The sequence below is a fragment of the Pleurodeles waltl genome, chromosome 4_2 (assembly GCF_031143425.1).
Source record: "Pleurodeles waltl isolate 20211129_DDA chromosome 4_2, aPleWal1.hap1.20221129, whole genome shotgun sequence".
Classification (NCBI taxonomy): domain Eukaryota; kingdom Metazoa; phylum Chordata; class Amphibia; order Caudata; family Salamandridae; genus Pleurodeles; species Pleurodeles waltl.
In genome coordinates this window covers 526,780,136-526,796,679 of record NC_090443.1, presented here as the reverse complement: position 1 = coordinate 526,796,679, position 16,544 = coordinate 526,780,136, and the positions used below count along the sequence as shown (strand labels likewise).

The 16,544-nt window shown below is 44.8% G+C and overlaps 1 protein-coding gene across 1 annotated transcript in view; it reads right to left on the bottom strand.

Annotated features, from left to right (window-relative positions):
- Positions 1–2,252: 2,252 nt before the first annotated feature.
- The window catches only part of NMNAT2 (nicotinamide nucleotide adenylyltransferase 2), a 210,266-nt gene continuing 195,974 nt past the window's right edge, over positions 2,253–16,544 (bottom strand). The window contains exons 9-11 of the mRNA XM_069232047.1: positions 15,404–15,505; positions 9,541–9,608; positions 2,253–8,448 (exon numbers count right to left, since the gene is read on the bottom strand). Of these exons, the coding sequence (XP_069088148.1) occupies positions 8,346–8,448; positions 9,541–9,608; positions 15,404–15,505 (273 nt within the window). The 3' untranslated portion in view covers positions 2,253–8,345. The remainder of the gene's footprint in view (positions 8,449–9,540; positions 9,609–15,403; positions 15,506–16,544) is intronic.

Below are 16,544 nucleotides of genomic sequence, written 5' to 3'. Positions count from 1 at the left end.
TCCATGCTACATACTGCTTGGGAGGGTGGCCGATTGACTATGTGGCCTAATGTAATTGTAGATGGGTCATCTTCCAAGTTGTACTTACAGTGCAGGTCATGTCATTGTCACTGTGGGTTTTGACATTGGTCCCTTGGTGCTCTAGAGTGGCAGCTAAGGTTTGTGGCAGCCGTCATTTGTCCAGAGGTGTGTATCCCATTGTGTCAGGGTGTACAACATAACTACCAGTGTCACACCTCAGTGTCACCCTGCCCACTTGTCAATGTACTAGTGTATGTCTTGTGTGTCCTACAGGGTTGTTGTAGTGTGTGTATATTGCTAGGTTTATTGACTTACAGACAAGAAGGCATTGTCATATTGTCCATCCTGGAAGTGCTGATTGATCCTGCTGTGCCAGAATATAAATGAGTCATGGACACTCCCAGGATACTTGGACAAGCGGTTTGTGAACAATCCCTGGTGGTTAACGATGGCCTGCACATTGATAGAATGCGTGTGCTTTCTGTTCCTGAATAGGTGCTCTGGTGCTGCAGGTGGGATGATCCGAATATGGGTGCAGTCAGTTGCACCAAGCACATGCGGAAATCCCCTGTTTTATCTCCTGCTGCTTCTGCTGGTTGTTGGGGAAGCTGATGTGGCAGGGTGTGAGGGAAAGTATGGCATCTAACACCTTGGGCAGGAAAGCCGAGAATGAGGGCTGTGATATCCCAGCGACCAGGGCACGCCTTTTCTGGAAGGAGCCACTTGCCAACATATGCAGGACAGCTAGCAACATGATCGGTGGTATGTTGTGTGATGTCTGCAGGCTAGCTGTTAGTTGTGGCTCAATATGGCGCAGCCGCTGCTGTATGGCTTGCCAGTTGAGTCGATACCTCCGAATGATGTCCTGTTCCCTGAGGCCATGGAGGGTTCTCCTGTTTCTGACAAGTCTCTCTTGCCTTCTGCATTGCCTTTGTGGGCCGCGTTGGGGTGGTGGTGGCTGCCGCAGTTTGTCCTGTGCTTGGCGCTGTCTTGCAAGCTGCATCAGTTGCACCTCCATGTTGTCCTGTTGGTCTGTAATGTTGCTTGTGTGTTTTTCCTTAAGTAGTGATGTGTTTGCCTCATTTTAACGCCTACCCTGACCCAGGCATTAAAAATTTGACGCAAATCGGGTTTAGCATCTTTTTTTGGGTCCGCCTCCCACCCGTGAGTCATTTTTGCCCTGTTGGATAAATATGGCGCCAGGGTGTTTTAGTCATTTTTTGGACGGGAACGCCTACCTTGCATCTCATTGATGCAAGGTGGTTTCACGCATCCTTAAAACGACGTTAACTCCATATTTTTGGCGCTAGATGGGTCTAACATCAAAGTATAAATATGGAGTTAAGTTTGCGCTGGATTTGCGTAGAAGAAAATGAAGGAAATCCGGCGCAAACTGAGTGTAAATATGGGCCCAAGTTCAGAGTATAAGGCTGCCAACCACGCAGGTGCATGCTCAGGATCATATCGGCAAGGTTTGTGGGCCCTACCCTCGTTGCCAGTGTGGTGTTGGTCACACAAGAGAATCCTCAGCACGCCGAAACTGGGGAATATGACTTGCACTGTTACAGGCCACAAAAAAAAACACTTCGGAGCCACAGTTAGTTCCTACTCCGTAGCAGTGAAGTTGGTCGGTCTCTGACCACACCCGACTGCCCCATACCAATTTTGCCTTTTCACTCATGTGGCGCGAATCTGCACCACACCTCAACAGATTGTAGGAAATATGGATTTACACCCCTAACTCAATGGGTGTGTCCTGATCGTCTCACCAGTTGTTTCACTGGTGGGACATTACAAGTGTGAGATAAAGAGAGGGAAACAGACAGAAGCCCCTGCCACAACCACTCTCTTGTTCTAGTTGAGGGAAGCTATAATTGAATACTATAATTGAATACCAAGTGTTGTGGCCTGATAATTGAGCCCCCACACCCTTTTCAGATGCAGCATTGTGGCTGTCATTCGCCCTCCAAAGCAGAGCATAAACCAGGTAAAAAATACCTGCCCCAGAGAGACACAAATAGACAGTGGAATTTGCTCTAGGGACAATCAGTGAGAACAGGTACTGCTGACCATGAATAGAGAGAATATCCAAGATGGGTCAAAAGGAGAGTGAGCAGCATAGGAAACAAGGTAAAAGAAGGAACTTTGGAGCAGACAAATGGACAACAAAGGCATCAAGATTAGGGACACAACTAGAAATGAAAAAGTAAGGCATTTACAGAACAACTTCAGAGTTTTTGTAAGCAGCTTTATTCAGGTTCAGAACATGGACTATCAAAGACATACTGCATCTTTACCTGCGCCACAATTCCCTCGTAGGGCATCATATATAAAAATCCCTCCAGCAGGACTGTGAGAACACTAAATGCAAAACCGGTGGCAGAGCAGACATACAGAGCTAGCACTCCCTGTCTGAAGGTGAAGGCACAATGTACAGAAACGAGCCCTCTGCATCCCACTCGCGAGACCCCACTATGGTTAGCCACATGCATGCTGACAGAAGCGAGTGAAAGAGTCAGGCTGTGTGGGTCTTGATTTGACTTCAAATGAGGAGCACAATTTTGTATGATGACCTCCAGGCCTGATTATGCTGAGGTAAGGGAGGTTTGCAACAGTGTCTAAGCTGGCCAGGTTGTGTTTTGGATACCAGATAGCTTGGTTGGATATCAATTTGCACATTCTTTAGTTTACTTATGCAGACCCAAGAAAGGCTGAGTTTAGTTGAGCTGGGAACATGACACTATTGAATCAAGCCTCAGTGGGTGCTTAGTTGAGCATCTTTTGAGCATTAATCATGTTCACATTTTGGTTTCCAGCTAGCATATCAGTTGGGAAGATTGTTTAGTCTGGAATAAACTGATTCAATAGTTCTAATGAAACTATTGATGGCTAGACCCTCGAACATCTGAGATCAAGAGATGTATGCAAAAAGATGGATAATTGAAGCCATGGGTAGAACTTGTTGGTTTCAGACCCAAAGGAGCAGCTGTTTAAGCAAATACATACAGTTGTGTTAAGGGCTGGAAGAGGATTTACTGACGCTCTAGAATTGGCAACATGCTTTCTCACTAGTACTGATTAAACACAGAGTTTTCAATCCATATAGATATTAGCTGGAAGATCACACATTGAAGAACTGGATAACCTAGAAGTGGGTTGTGTGAGGGTGTGACTTTCATCTGGAACAGTCCTCCACCTCCCTCCTCTGCAGGGATGTTGCATGAGGCCCTTAATATAATTGGTTGAACAGAATTTGAGAAGCATGGCTATCTTTCTTTGGAGGGTGTTTCAAATTGCACTTGCCTTAAGTAATACACATCCAAGGTTTAAACCACATGCTTTGGAGAAGACTGGATGTGTTCCTAAGTGAGTGGATTATTGTTTGAGCCTATGGGGAGCACTACATTACGGGTTAAATGAGAGGCATTTGCCCAGGCCCTAATTAGGTCAAGCCAGAGGTCTGGTGTTGAGGTCTATATTCATCAGCTGAATGTCTGTCATTGGGAGTTGCAGGGGGTCCTTTGAGGGGTCCAGTTAATGGCCCAGTTGGTTGGGTTTTGTGTTTATGTTTGCTGCCAAAAGTTGAACATTACTGATGGTTCTTATAACTTTCTGCAAAAAACAGAGGCCTAGAGCAAAGAATCAGGAACATGCACAAGGCAGATAGTAAATGGAATACAACAGTTACAGCTGACCATTCCACCTGAAATACATTCCCGTCACAGACAATTAAACTTTTGACTTTAATTTTCTGTCTAACATTAAGAAATACTGGCTCCATGTTCATAGTTAATGCTGATAACAAGCAGAAGAGCAATCAACATTAAAGCACAATAACCAGTTGTTTCCAAGGATAGGCATGCTGCAGGCTGAGAGTACTGGCCCTTAGGTAATCCACAGTGATTGCCAGAGAGGATAAGGTATTATGGGCCTTTTTGTAGAGCTTGTCAACAGGGTATTCCTATCCAAATATGTTGGGTGTTCCATTGTGCATGCTACAAATACGTTATAACCTATAGCATATGTAATATGGCGGATGGGATATTCTCAAAACTTTGATGGAGTATACCCTCCATCAAACTCTAAAAAAAGGTCCTATACCTAGTCAACCTTCTATATCGGTACGGGAGTAAGAATAGAGGTGGGAAGTTGTAATATGATATCATCACTCTAACTTGTTCTATATGCTAATTCTCCCCCTTCAATTCAACATTTAAGATCTATGTATGGCTATAAGAGGCTGCAAAGAAGAGAGGACGTAGATAAGAAAAGACTGAAGTCGTACACTAAATACCATCATCTGAGCCACGTTCAAAGTTATCATCCATTTGGAATTCTTGTTTGCATGGATTGCTTGTTAGATGACATGAACATTCTGTTACTGATGTGAATTCGACTAGGGATGATCAAATAAATCAGATTTACTACATGGTAGTATGCAACCTCAATTAATCAACATTTGTTCTTGTCACCAGGAAAAAAGTGTCACACATGAACACTAGAAATTAACTTTGGGCCCCACTTCATCTCTGTCCTTCAGTTAGAACATGTCACCCATATCTTAATAACCACACTTCAATCCAGAAATGGAAACCAGCTTCAAGACACGTCTTCATATACTGTAGTACTACATTTCTGGCACCAATCACACATTAAAAGCTACATCCCAGTGGCTACGACCAAAAGTGACCAACAGTGGGAGCCAACAAGGAGTTTTCCAGTACATTTATTGCACTACTCCTACACATCTCATGTACATACAGGGTCTATCCTAGCATCCATGAAACTAACACTCTCGCTCCTAACTCCCATTTCTGCTCTAGAACTGAAGCCAATCATAATGACACGTTTTCAGCACCCCTCTCTATGATATCACAGTGCAAACTCCCACTCAGATATTCTATAGTTCAGAAGCCTGTCTGCAAAATGAACATTCATTAAGAAAAACACACTTTCATTTACATTTTTAATACAATCCTTATTTTATCAGTTGTTCCATCAACTCAACACACATAGGGGGTCATTCTGACCCCGGCGGTCATGGACCGCCGGGGCCAGGGTTGGCGGGAGCACCGCCAACAGGCTGGCGGTGCCCCGCAGGGCATTCTGACCGTGGCGGTTTTGCCGCGGTCAGATGCGGAAAACCGGCGGTCTCCCGCCGGTTTTCCGCTGCCCTTTAGAATCCTCCATGGCGGCGCAGCTCGCTGCGCCGCCATGGGGATTCTGACAGCCCATACCGCCATCCTGTTCCTGGCGGTTCTCCCGCCAGGAACAGGATGGCGGCATGGGTTGTCGTGGGGCCCCTGGGGACCCCTGCAGTGCCCCGCCAGGGTGAGAATCACCCCCATACACTCATACCTAAGCAACAGACCGTAAGCATTCACGCTCTTTTCCCACCGCTCGAAGCTTGACTCAAAAGGTGATGCCTAATATGAACAACCATCTCTTTTATCTGATGAACTAAAATCACTTTCTACAACATTTATGGTGATGTGATCCTAACACCTTTTCCTCAAAATCAGCACAACTGTACACCTCTGAATTCCATCACCATTTTGTGATTCCCTGGCTCACGCCCTATTTGAAACAAAGGGGCATATTTATACTCTGTTTGCGCCGAATGTGTGTCAAAAAATTTGACAGAAATTCGGCGCAAACACTGCCCCATATTTAAACTTTGACACACGACCCACGGCCGTCAAAATTCCACCATGTGCGTCATTTTTTGGAAGCGGGAAACTGCCTAGAGTTAATGATATGCAAGGTAGGCGTTCCCTTCCAAAAAATGACTTTAAGGCCTGTGCGCCTTATTTACACCCCAGCGTCATTTTGACGCACAGGAGGGGGTGGGCCTTAAAAAACAGCGCACAGCCTGATGTGCGCCGTTTTTTAACGCCTGGGTCAGGGCAGGCGTTAAGGGATCTTTGGGTTCGGAAGGAGTCCAGAGGTGCCCTAACCTGCCCCCTTGGGCCCCCCCCTGCCACCCTCGCCCACCCCTGGAGGACACCCATGGATGGGGGGACCCATCCCAGGGAACTAAAGGTAAGTTCAGGTAAGTATTTTTTTACGTTTTTTTAAAGTGGCATAGGGGGGCCTGATTTGGGCCCCCCTACATGCCACTATGCCCAATGACCATGCCCAGGGGACAGAAGTCCCCTAGGCATGGTCATTGTGCAAGGGGGCATGACTCCTGTCTTTTCTAAGACAGGAGTCATGTCAATGGGGATTGTGCGTCAAACAAAATGGCGCAAGTCCAGTTTGAGGCCTGATTTTTGCCTCAGACCTGACTTGCACCATTTTTTGACGCACAACCCCCATTTTCCCATACGCGGGCGCTGCCTGGTGTGAGTTTTTTTTTTTTACTCAGACCAGTCTGCAGCGCCGGCTAACGTCATTCCATAAATAAGGCGCCCGCATGGCGCGTTGGAATGGCGTTAGCCGGCGGTGAAATTTTTGACGCACAACTGCTTTGGCGCAGTTGTGCGTGAACAAATATAAATATGCCCCATAGAGCCCCTAATTTCCACATCTCAGCAGCCATCTTTTAATTTCCTGAATCTTTACATACCCAATTTTTTGAATCCATGGTCAAGTTTTTATATTCTTTCCAGCTCTACATGCCATCCCCATACTCATGCCAACACTTTTCACCCATTGTCAAACCTAGGGGCATATTTATACTCCGTTTGCGCCGAAATTGCGTAGTTTTTTTCGACGCAATTTCGACGCAAAACTAACTCCATATTTATACTTTGGCGTTAGACGCATCTAGCGCCAAAGTTCATGGAGTTAGCGTCATTTTTTGGCGTGAACACCTTCCTTGCGTTAATGAGATGCAAGGGAGGCGTTCCCGTCTAAAAAATCGACTCCGAGGCATGTGCGTGGGATTTATACTCCCGGGCAAAAATCACGCCCGGGAGTGGGCAAGTCTAAAAAACCTGCTTTAGCGCCGGATTTTAACGCCTGGGTCAGGGCAGGCGTTAAGGGACCTGTGGGCCCAGAGGTGCCTCCCATGCCCCCAGGGACCCCCCCTGCCACCCTTGCCCACCCCAGGAGGACACCCAAGGATGGAGGGACCCATCCCAGGGACATTCAGGTAAGTTCAGGTAAGTATATATATATATTTTTAAATTTTTTTGTGGCATAGGGGGGCCTGATTTGTGCCCCCCTACATGCCACAATGCCCAATGACCATGCCCAGGGGACAGAAGTCCCCTGGGCATGGCCATTGGGCAAGGGGGCATGACTCCTGTCTTTACTAAGACAGGAGTCATGTTAATGGCGTCTGGGCGTCGTGAAAAAATGGCGCAAATCAGGTTAAGTCGATTTTTTGGACTCAACCTGACTTGCCCCATTTTAAGACGCCCATACGCCATTTTCCCCAACGCCGGCGCTGCCTGGTGTACGTGTTTTTTTTCCACGCACACCAGGCAGCGCCGGTCGGCTAACGCCGGCTAACGTCATTCAATAAATACGGCGCCCGCATGGCGCTTCAGAATGGCGTTAGCCGGCGCTAATTTTTTTGACGCTAAACTGCGTTGGTGCAGTTTAGCGTCAAAAAGTATAAATACGGGCCCTAATTTTCCCAAAATGTCCTATCATCTTTTTGAGCCCATAAATCATGTCCAATTACAACAGTCATCCCAATCCCAAAATTGTGCCCAGTTCCCAACAGCTGCCTCATTTCAACAGGCAGCCTGAAATCCAAACAGTGATGTGACACACAAACTCTACAGAATCTTCTCGATGTCTAGGTATAAAGGAGTGACTTCTTCAAAGGGGAGTCCAACACTGTAAAACAATTAAGAATACCCTCCACATATGACTCTTGTTTTTCTTTGTAACACCTCGGCCACACTACTCTGTGATTGCATAAAAAAACACACATTGATTCTAAAACTATAGCTACTCTGGGTTCACTAAAGATGTCTACAAAGCCCAGTCCTGAGGAGATATCTAATCTACATTAACTAACATGTAATAGCTCCCTTCCCTTGACCAAGAATGTTGCTAACAAAACATAGTATTCACCACCCCAGTAGTATATCTACAGTATGAATGTCCCGGAGCATGCTGGGACAGATGAACCCTAACCCCCCTGTGTTTACTGCCGCCATCATTGCTGGGATGCTGAAGCGTGCCTGCTCTGGTGGGGTGCTATGTGCTCCTCTGGACCTTGCCTGGAGTGTGTGTTCTGAGTCCATACCTATCCAAGATACACACATGTAAGCAGTGAGTGGGTGGGATGGAGAAAGAAAAGGCATGATGGAGAGCAGGAGAAAGGCGCAGCTATGGGGCCTTTGGGGTCATGCTCCCTCGTGTTTTCATCCTGAGGTATTGATGTATAGTTGGCTCTTCAGGATGTAGTCGATCACAGGCTGGGAGAGGTAGTCTACCACATGCCCGTCTCCATGCTGGAGGGCCAATCTGTGGGAGCAAAGAAACAGACGTCAGATCACAAAACAGAGAACGGAGAGAAGAGGAGACAGAGGTGTGAAAGAAAGAGAGAGAGGGAGAGAGAGAGAGAAAACTAATGAGAGCAATAGAGTTTGAGAGAGAGAGCTATGTAAAAAGACAGTGAGGGGATAATTGACAGAGTGATGGAATGACAGAAAGAGAGAGAAAGAGGAGGGAGTCAGAGAAAGAGATCAAGGTACATTCATTGGCGGTAGGCAGTACAATGATGTGGACCACCAAGCTCCCCTGAAAAGTGTGCATGTCCCTGTTATAAATTGGAGTGTAATAATCAATCAAGCTGTAGAGCTTTTTACATACATATCTTTGGCAAAATGTTAGTGACCCGGTCCCGGTAGGCCAGATTTATTAAGGAGTTGTGCTGTCCTTGCGTCACACATCATGCAAGGTGATGCAAAGCACTGCAATTCCTTAATTCAGATTTACAAACCCACACAAGGGGCAATTTGTGCCACCTTCTGTGGCTTTGGAAACAAATGAAATGCAAAGCACCTGCTTATGCTATATTACATTACATTTCGAGCTGGACCAGGAATGTTCCAGTGCGTTCACCCATTGATTTCACACAATTCCAGATTTGCAAAAGTTTGTAACTCTAGGCTTGCGTCAAATCTGTACGCCCATTTCATGGTGTACCAAAGAGAAAAATCTATCTTTTTTTTTTCCTTGTTATTTCATCTTTGGGTTGTGTTTTTTGAAGGAATGATCCCTTCCTGCACAAAAACAATCCTGCCCATATTGCAGACGCCCTTGCACTATGGTGCCTGTGTTGGTGCTAGGCAGCACACAGTGCGCTAGCGGGAGGAGAGAGCAGAAATGCTCCATGTCTTTGTAAATATGGAGCATTTCTGCTCTCTCCCCCCTCACACAACTCAGCATAGCAAGCTCCCTAGCTGTGCAACGTTAAATAATAATAAATGTGGCCATGTAAGTTTATATGGGTATCTGACAACTCTATTGGTGTGCAAATATGTACACGCTTATTTGCACAATAATATACCTGTGTCTGCATCTGTGTATTTTCATGACAACAACGTGACCCACCTGCTCTTGGTGGAGCTGACGATGGACATTGGGTGATTGCTGTCATCCTTCACAACCAGGATGTTGTTCTGTCGAGAGAGGGAACAGAAAACAAGTTTCTTTTATGGCAGGCTAAGAGGGTGCAACGCAAGCAAGTACTGTAGAACTGTGTTTCAGCTCCCCAGATCCCATTATGTTGTCATTGATTCATTCACAGGAGATTGGGAGTTTATAAAATCCCCAAAGCTAAGGCTTCTGGGATTGATACTCAGTTCTCAGGACTCCTAGTGTACATCTGAACAAGTGAAGAGGCTCAACCAGGTGCAAACCATGGTCCTCAACCACACACCAGAGGAAGGAGGAATGAAAGCAGTTTTAAACATGCACCAAGTCTTGAAGGCTGTACAATCTTTTACACTCTAAGAGCCAGATTTAGCCTACTATTGTGTTACTCTTGCGTCACGCAGAGTGTTCCAAGGGCAACGCAATACTAAAGTCAGATTTGCCAAGCAACGTAAGGGCACCTTGTGTCAAAATGCTACGCCTTCCCAGGGGAGGTGCAACAAGGAGAAACATCTTTATTTCTCATCATTGTTTACTCTTTCAAAGTGTGCTGCATTGTACAGCACACTTGGAAGGAGGACAAACCCTCAGAGGATTGTTTTTATGCAGGTTTCCCTTCCTGCACAAAAACAATCCTGCCTGCAATCAAGGTCCCCCGCACCATGGCACAAGGGTGCCTGTGTTTGTGCTAGGCAGCAGATTGTGTGCTTGTGCAAACAGACAGCAGGAATACACCATATACTGGTAAATAAAGCACATGCCTGCCCTCTCCCTTTCATTCAGTGCAGCACAGTGCAGCAAGTTGTCTTGTTGCATTGTGTTGTGGGAAAGATTGAAAAATCTTGCTCTTCATCTGTTTCATGCCTCTTCCATTTTAATGGAGATCATTAGTCATCTGACACTCGCCAGTAGGAGGCCCACAGACATATCCGGCACATCTCTGCCATGATTGGAAGGGAGAACAGCAGAAACATCAACAGTAGCCGTGTTCAGTAGCCCCTGTGTTTCTTGGAAGAGGGAAGGGAAACTGACAAAAGCAAACAACTTCCATCATTGTGTGTTTATACACCATAGGTGAAGTGGGAAATGTGCCTAGAGAGCCCCTAATGAAACTCTTTATACGTACCACTTCTCCCCCTCTGCATCCCACATGGGCTCAAAATACCAGCATGCCAGTAGCAGAAGGCATGCTACCCACCATTGTAGATTATCTAAGGGAAAATTGTGAGCCATATAATGTCCACAGGCTCAAAGTCCTAGGCCACAACCATAGGCTCACCATGTTCACTAATGTGGGCAAATCGCTGCATCTCTAACCATGTGCAATGCAACTAATGTGTAATGCAAAACCCGAATATATAGTGCACAGTCCAGCAGTGTGTATGTGATGCCCTGATATGAAGTATAACAAATAGTAACAGATAGAATGCTTGAATTAATCTCAGCCACTGGTAACTATCTCTGGCTGCACCTCAGGTATTCGTTATTTTGCCCACCATGCTACCATAGTTTGGACCCAGTCATATGCAAATCAGTCTTGACCCTGCTCCAATGGGAACAATCCAGCCCAAACTGTCAGGTCAGGTCCTCCCTGAATGAGAACACAAGCAACCCAGGGCTGGTTTTGCCCTAGTTAGGGCTCATCAGTTGGGTATGGGTTTTTCCATTGGCATAGTGAGCATGGGGCCCATGTATGGGAATATATACTCTTGGCCACTTATGGCAGTACATAAAACACTCAAAAGATGATGGTTGCAATATGTCTAATAATTGGAAATCACCTTTTGTGTGTTTTATGTAACAGCCTACTATCACACTCCTGCTGAGCCAGGCTGTCTTAATAATATTTGCACTATCTTGATTTTACCCTTTCTCACCAAAATTCAAGAAAGTTGTGTTATCAACCAGATAAAGCAATTTGTAACTGACAAAAATCTAGACTATTTCCAGTCGGGCTTTAGAGCTGTCTGTAGTACTGAAACCAACTTTTTAAAAATTACTGATGAAGTTCTGTGTATTCTGGACCTGATAACTCTAGATCCCTCTGTGGTGTTCTGGAAACGTTAGCCATGATATCCTTATTCATATGCTAAATTATTTCATGGGGTTTGCAGGCAAGGTAATAGATTGGTTAAACTATCTAACTAGCTATTTGCAGGCACTCAAAATGGACAGCTCCCTAATCTACAGCTTACAACAGTGTGTACATGATCAAATGTTATGGCATTTGATACCACCAATATGCTGATGATATTCAGTTCTGTCTAACGGTACTCCCCCTCCCCCCCGGCCCTGTGGTGCTCCAGCAGATGAGGCCTTAGCAGTGAGGACCCTTGATCATATCCAGTTTGGGACTGCACACCATCTCAAGTTCAGATCCAGCAAAAAGTGTTCCTACTAATTTCACCCCATTCCTGAGCCACCTCAGTCCAGAAACGGTTTGGTTTTACCAACATACTAGATTGCATCAGTCCATAAGTAAGAATGCCAAATAGAATTCACTCTTGGTAATCAAACGGATTTTCACAAACACATTTACAGCACAGCCAATAATGTCTATCAGCAGGATTAACATTTTCTACCAGAACAGTATGTCAAGAAGGTGGTCCCCAAATACTGGTACAATTCGCACTTGATTATTGGGCTAGTGCCTGGTGTTGAAGATGTGGTGGCTGTGTGTTGTGGAGCTGTTAGTAAAGCTAGTTGCTGAGAGAACCGGACAAAAATGAGCTCTTGGTCAAGGTTCGGAAATTGCAAGACAAAGCTGGTGTTAGAGACAGGGCAGTTAGTCTGGGGGTGAGACTGTTTGTAAAGGTCCTTACAAATAGGCATGGTAGGTGATGGCATATTTATGCTTGGAGAGAGGTTTATACCACCTGCAGTCTTAAGAAGAAGAATATGCATGATTGTGCACAAAGGTCACTTAGGGCATTTAATAACCGTCAAGAAGGTTAAGGAGATACTCTGGTGGCCTAAGTTGTATACGGAAGATATAGTTACATTTGACAAAACATTAGTGCCAGTGTTGGTTTAGCAAGGAGAGTGAGAAGAAGTTGAAGGTTTGTGGTGGGAAAGAGCCACATACTCAGGACCCGGGTCAGCCTTGGAAGAAAGTATGCTTGGACTTCATCGGATCCAAGTATGTTGTACCCTACAACTTGAGGTATGCCATGGTTGTGGGGGACGTACACTGTCAGAGGGTGGAAGTGGAATTTAGGAGTTCTATAACAACCTCCAGTGCTATTTGAGTTGTAGTGAAAATGTTTCCTTGGGGGGGGAGCTCCAACACATTTGGTAATGGATGGTGGCATTCAGCTTCCATCTTAACAGATTAGACTTTTTCTGGCAAAACTTGCATTAGGCATTTTAGAACCTTGGTGTACCACCCTCAATCCAAACGTATTGAGCAAGATCAATCAGATGGTTAAAGAAGTGGTTCCAATGGCAGTCAAAAGTGAAATGGATGTAGAGACAGCGGTCTGGAAGCAGTGGCAGCACATCATGATTGTGTAAATAGAATAAGGGGTAAGACGCTGTTTGTATTGATGAGAGGTCAGTTAAACAAAATTGCTGCCAGCCTGGCTGAGAGAAATAGTGATGACTGATGGGGAAGAGGAGACTCAATATGAAGTTGAGAAAAAGTGGTGAATGGGGGTGTTTGGGTGGAAGGTAAATCCAAGGGGGGGGACATTGGCTGTCCAAATTCAAGGGTCCCTTTGAGGTTACTGTTGTCAGTGGTTACTTTGTCAAGCTCGACAATGGTCATCAATGGAACTGAAGTAGAGTAGGCATGTATCTGAGAGGTGGAGTGGTTGATGAGGGAGTGCGAGACAAAGGTGATGGTGGATGCAGTGGCTCGATTTTGATTTCTGGTGAGGAATGTTTGTGGTCTAGTTTAGTTCACTAAAATGTCTTTACATGGGCTGGGAAAGTTGTGGCAGACAGAAGTACAATCAATGAGGAGAATGGTTCACAAGCCAGGACAACAAGGGCACCAGTTATGCTGGCTGATTGTGTTTGGTAAGCCTCAGCTATAAGCTCTATTCCTTGGGGAATGTAATTTCCTAGTCAATATTCATATGGTTCTACTGTTACATTTATTATATTAATGCAATCTCATTCTTCCCACTCCTTATTTGATAGTGAACCTTCCCACGTTCCTACTCCACCCCATTGTTTTCTTTATGATGTGTTTATTTCCAATGCTGTAAATTTAAAAAGAAGGAGGGTGATGTGTCTTGTAAGATTAGATCATGTTATTGTACTAGTCAACTTTAAGGAACCTCCACATTTCTTGGGTTCCAAGATCAAATCGATGGAGGGGCCTCCAGGTTCAGTTAAGGATCTGCTGGCTGCTGTTAAGCTTTTGCACTTGTTATGGTTTGGATTTAAAAAACTGAGAAAAGACAACTACAGTAGAGAGTGTATGACTTGTACTACATCTGGGCATCCCCAAAATTGACATTGCTCTCCTTATGTTCTACTTACGTGCAACTGCCTGGCTACTCTAAGGGTTTGGATACCAATATGGCATTACTCTGATACTGTACTATCAAAGGCGGCTTCTTATTGATGGACGGTCTACTTACAACGTGGCTTACCCAGTGCACAATTGTTTACACTCTTTTCATTCCCACCATCTGGCCAAAAAGCTGAAGATGTCTTCACCCACTTACCAGATTCACAGCTCCGCCACACTTCCTCAGGAATCCTGGGTCTCCAACAAAAAACACATACTTTAAACCAGTCATTCTCAGATGTGCAGCAAAGGTCTTGAACTCTGTCCCGCCTGCTGTCCATTACATCTCCTTTTTAACAGTTTTTAGAAGAGAACTAAACCTCTTTCTCCTTCAACACCACCTTCCTCTATTCTCCTATTAGTGTTCGACCTTTGGTAAATATGAAAGGCAAGTTGGAATATTTCATCATATTCTTACTTGGAAAATAATTGTGTCCATGTAAATATGTTCTTGCTCTCTGTGTTCTTATAATGACTGTTTCGGGATCAAAAACGTACTTTTTTATATATAACTGCTTAAATAACTCGATTATGTAATTATTTAATGAACTGTGTTATTTACAAGGAAGTGGTGCAGTGCAGCTCTGCGTCAAAATTGGCAGCGTTGTGCTCCGTCTCTTCAGAAATGCAGGAATGAGCTGTATTTACTTAAGTACGGCACACCCTTGTGATTCCCCACTGCTTGAGCTAAATTTAGCTTCCTAGTGTCAACGCAGGCATCTTGCACCATAGTGCAAGGGTTCCTGCGTTCCAGGGATTATTGTCTATGTGCAGGAAGGTGTCCATTCCTGCATATAAACAATCAATAATGGCAATTTATAGCAAATCGTCATTATTTAATGATTGTTTATGGGGTTTGTAAATATGCCCCTACATATTTCACTTGTCATGCGCTACCAGTTATCAGTCTTCTACCTGCTCATCAGTACTTATGTGTTCCTGTGGACTTTTGCAAAGTACTCAGATGTTTTAAAGCCTCGTGTGCGTCAAATCAAAAGTGCCATATACAAAGGCTCAGTAAAGAAATCCACACAACACTGCTCTATGTGCCGATCAAAACTACTTGCATTGGAAACCATTGTCTGCTGGTCACACATAGATCACTGGAACAGACACTCAACCACCTTTGCTTTCTGAATGGACCCAGAAGCTGCAGCCTGCATATGTCACAATTTCAGTGACAGACACTCAGCTCTCCACTTTATCCTCTGCCTGGCTTCTAAGACTCTCGCAGTGCAACTTCTTTTTGTACTTACAAAGGGTGTGGTCATGACACAGGAAGGGCTGCCATTTTGCACTTACTTTGTACTTACGAAGCACTGAGGAATGATTCATGATCCTGTCGGTGTCTGCACCATCTCGTGGTACCACAACAATGCCAAAGTCACCAACAATGACTTCCATCTGTGGAGAAAAAAAGAAGACGCTGTCAAGGTCAAACCACCATCTTAAGGAAACAGAAGAATATGTGGTCCGGGCATCTGTCAGAAGATCCTCTTCGAAATCATGGTCTTACTACTATATGGAGGAACCAAGGCCCAGATTTAGGAAAAGTGGCGCTTCACATTGTGAAGTGCCACTTTTCTTGCCCCCTCCCCCGCACCCACCTAATGCCACCATGTGTGTGTCGTATTTAAGATACAGCGCACCATGGCAGAATTAGGAACAATAGCGGTAGAGGCCCATTGATTCCAATGGGTGCGTCCTTTTAACACCTACTTTCAGCAGGCGTTAACAATGATGCCACAAATGGCGCAATTAAAGCCCGTATTTATACTTTTTTTAGCGCCGCATTTGCGCCGCTTTTTAACGCAAAACGGCGCAAACCTACAAAATACAATGGCATTTTGCAAGTTTGCGCCGTTTTTGCGTCAAAAAACGACGCAAATGCGGCGCTAAAAAAGTATAAATACGGGCCTAAATCTTATAGATTTCATTGCCCCATTTTTGCAGGCCTCCTTGTGCCGGAACATCCCCTTTGCGTACATTATCATGGCACATGCATAATATGGTGCAAAGGGTCAGAAATTGGTGCAATGCATGCACTGCGCCACTTTCTAGATATGGTGAGGCGTTTTTGCCGATCTAACACCACATTAGCATCGGAAAAATGATGCTAATGTGGCATTAGATGGAGGAAGGCCATCCTTAAATTTGAGCCCAAATGTCTTAGATTTGGGTTCCTTTTGGATAGTTCCATAGCATTCTCAAATGCAAAGGAGGCTGTGGGCAGGCATCTATGGTGTCTATGTAGGACTATGGATGTTTCTAAATTATCCACTCATAAATACACAGAGTGCATCACGAATTCCTACAATGAGAGGATGCTTCAGGACTATTTTACAGCGGTACTAAATCGCAACATCAGGTGAAAGATTATTCGAATGTGTTTTCTTTTGCTCCTGTTATGTAATCCAGAAGTAGCAAGTAACTCTACAATGCA